We start from the raw sequence: 2,581 nt of genomic DNA on the forward strand, positions 1-2,581 counted from the left end.
AAATACAAGCATTTTATAACCGGAACACCCTAAGATTCCTTGAGTGTTTTCATTGTAGTTTATTTTTTCTTGGTCAGAAATATGATCATTTTATAACATGGACGGATCTACACTCATTTTTAATTAATCTGACACAGATCATGATGATCTTCTTTAGACTAAAATATTGAAAGCACGTTCCATGAGAAACATTATAAAAAGATGATCTCTTCACTATAAATCAGGGTTTCTAATGCGTAATATAGAAACATATCTAGAGGTAAGTAGCAAGAGAAAAGAAAAGAAAACAAAGAAGGAAAAAAAGTGAAGAGAGAGTCTGAGTGAATAAGCATGACTAGCATAGCTGAAAACTGGGAACAACTTAGTGGCAAGGAGAATTGGAAAGGGTTATTAAACCCTCTGGATTTTAATCTTCGAAAATATATCATTCAATATGGAGAATTAGCTCAAGCTACTTACGATACCTTTATTTCAGAAAGAGCATCAAAATATGCGGGAAGTAGCAGGTACTCGAAGGAAAACCTCTTTAAGAGGGTCGGGTTGGATCCAGAAATGTATCACATAACTAAATATTTTTACGCGACATCATCCTTTCCGCTTCCCGAGGCGTTTATGATAAGGTCATGGTCAAGGGAAGCATGGAGTAAGGAATCAAATTTTATGGGATTTGTAGCTGTGGCCACAGATAAGGGTAAGGCTGTATTAGGGAGGAGGGACATTGTTATTGCATGGAGAGGAACAATTAGAACATTGGAATGGGTTAATGATCTTCAGTTTTTATTAGTCCCAGCACCCAAAGTTTTTGGTGCTGGGAATTCTATATTGCCTTTGCTCAAACCTTTGGTGCATCAAGGATGGAACAGTGTGTATACATCAGATGATCCACGATCACCATTTAACAAGGCCAGTGCTAGAGACCAGGTATGTACATGCATTCTCTTCCCTTGTTGGTCGATAATAGTTTCAGCTAATTAATTGTTATATTTGACTATTATAGTAATGCTACATGACTTTTATTTTGATTAACATCTTACCCACAAGCTGGGCGAAGGTAGCCTTTCAGCTACGGATTCAACTGAACCCGTAACTTTTGATACGGAGGATGAATTTATATATAGAAACCTACTAAAATTTTAACAAACGATAGATTTAACCCCATAATTTTAATAGTACAATGAATGCAAAGCTAAAAATCATAAAAACTTCCTTCTTCTCTGTTTTTTTTTCAGCATCAAATAATCTATATTATGCTAAATCTTGATTGTAGGTCCTGGAAGAAGTGAAAAGATTGGTGGAGAAGTATAAGAATGAAAAAGTTAGCATAACAGTAACTGGACACAGCCTAGGTGCAGCACTTGCAACCTTAAACGCAGTTGACATTGTTTACAACGGAATCAACAAAAAAAGCAATGGCAAGGAATTCCCAGTGACAGCTTTTGTATTCGCAAGCCCCAACGTTGGGGATCTCAATTTCAGGGCAGCTTTTTCCAAACTGAAAAATCTTCATATTTTGAGAATTGATAATCTATTAGATATTGTTCCGAAATATCCACCCATTGGCTATATAGACGTTGGCCAGGTACTAGTAATTGACACAGCCAAATCCGATTACGTGAAGTCTCCAGGAAACATACTCACTTGGCATAATTTGGAGGCGTATATGCATGGAGTTGCTGGCACTCAAGGTGTAGGAATATTACCAGGAGAACTTTTGGGAGAGTTTAAACTAGAAGTGAATCGAGATATCGCTCTTGTTAACAAATCCATGGATGCATTGAAGGTAGAATATGGTGTGCCTGCGAACTGGTGGGTTGAAAAGAATAATGGAATGGTTCAACGGGCAGATAGATCTTGGGTTCTCATGGATCGTGAGGACTATGAACTTTGAAAGGGCTTTAATTTGTGTTCAAATATTATGAAGTTTGGTTCATTATTCTCTATTATGTTACTACTGTTAAGTTACTCTTATCAACCAGCAAATTTCTTCCCTAAAACACTTAATCGTTTTCTCCTCTTTCTTGTCTCCTACTCTTAAAAGAACCTTAGAGAAACAGAGTATAAATGAAATCCAAATGAAGGAATCATAAATAGGTTGTTCTTTCAAGGAGATACCATTTAAAGGATCTCAGTTTGGGCTTTCTCAATTTTTCTTTTTATTTTTCGTTTTCCAAAATACAATAAATAAATAATATAATAACAAGAGCTTTTGTCTTAGAACGTGTGAATTTGTGTTCTAGATTACAACTCGTTTCGAACTTACATTTTTCCTGAGTTAGATAATGCATTCGTGTTATAGCGTTTTCATTGAAAAGAATCGATACAAAAATGAGGAAGAAAATCTCTAGGTGTGACCAAGATTGATGCTCTGAGAGATGAGTAGGAAAGTGGTTAAAAAAAAACGGAAAAGGGTCAAATATCTGTACTATCAGAAAAGGTTTAAATGTACCCTTGTTATACTTTAAGTTCATATATATCCCTGTCGTTATACTATTGGTTCAAATATACCCCTTTTCCGTTAAACTTGTCCAAAGTAGACAATCAATCCTACGTGACACTTACATTTGATGAGATGGATGCCAAA

General features: G+C 35.7%; 1 protein-coding gene across 1 annotated transcript; it reads left to right on the forward strand.

Annotated features, from left to right (window-relative positions):
- Window positions 1–226: 226 nt before the first annotated feature.
- Window positions 227–2,198, forward strand: LOC107813673 (phospholipase A1-II 1-like). Its single transcript, XM_016638960.2, has 2 exons — window positions 227–921; window positions 1,268–2,198. Exons 1-2 carry the CDS (start codon window positions 331–333, stop codon window positions 1,886–1,888), a joined length of 1,212 nt encoding a protein of 403 aa, XP_016494446.1. The 5' UTR covers window positions 227–330; the 3' UTR covers window positions 1,889–2,198.
- Window positions 2,199–2,581: the final 383 nt, after the last annotated feature.

The sequence above is a fragment of the Nicotiana tabacum genome, chromosome 3 (assembly GCF_000715075.1).
Source record: "Nicotiana tabacum cultivar K326 chromosome 3, ASM71507v2, whole genome shotgun sequence".
Classification (NCBI taxonomy): Eukaryota; Viridiplantae; Streptophyta; class Magnoliopsida; order Solanales; family Solanaceae; genus Nicotiana; species Nicotiana tabacum.

What these genes read in the sequence shown, in the direction of transcription:
- LOC107813673 (XM_016638960.2), top strand. Translation starts at nt 331, where the DNA reads ATGACTAGCATAGCTGAAAACTGGGAACAACTTAGTGGCAAGGAGAAT. An exon ending in AGGCCAGTGCTAGAGACCAG is followed by an intron (nt 922 to 1,267) that starts GTATGTACATGC and finishes TCTTGATTGTAG; the next exon opens with GTCCTGGAAGAAGTGAAAAG.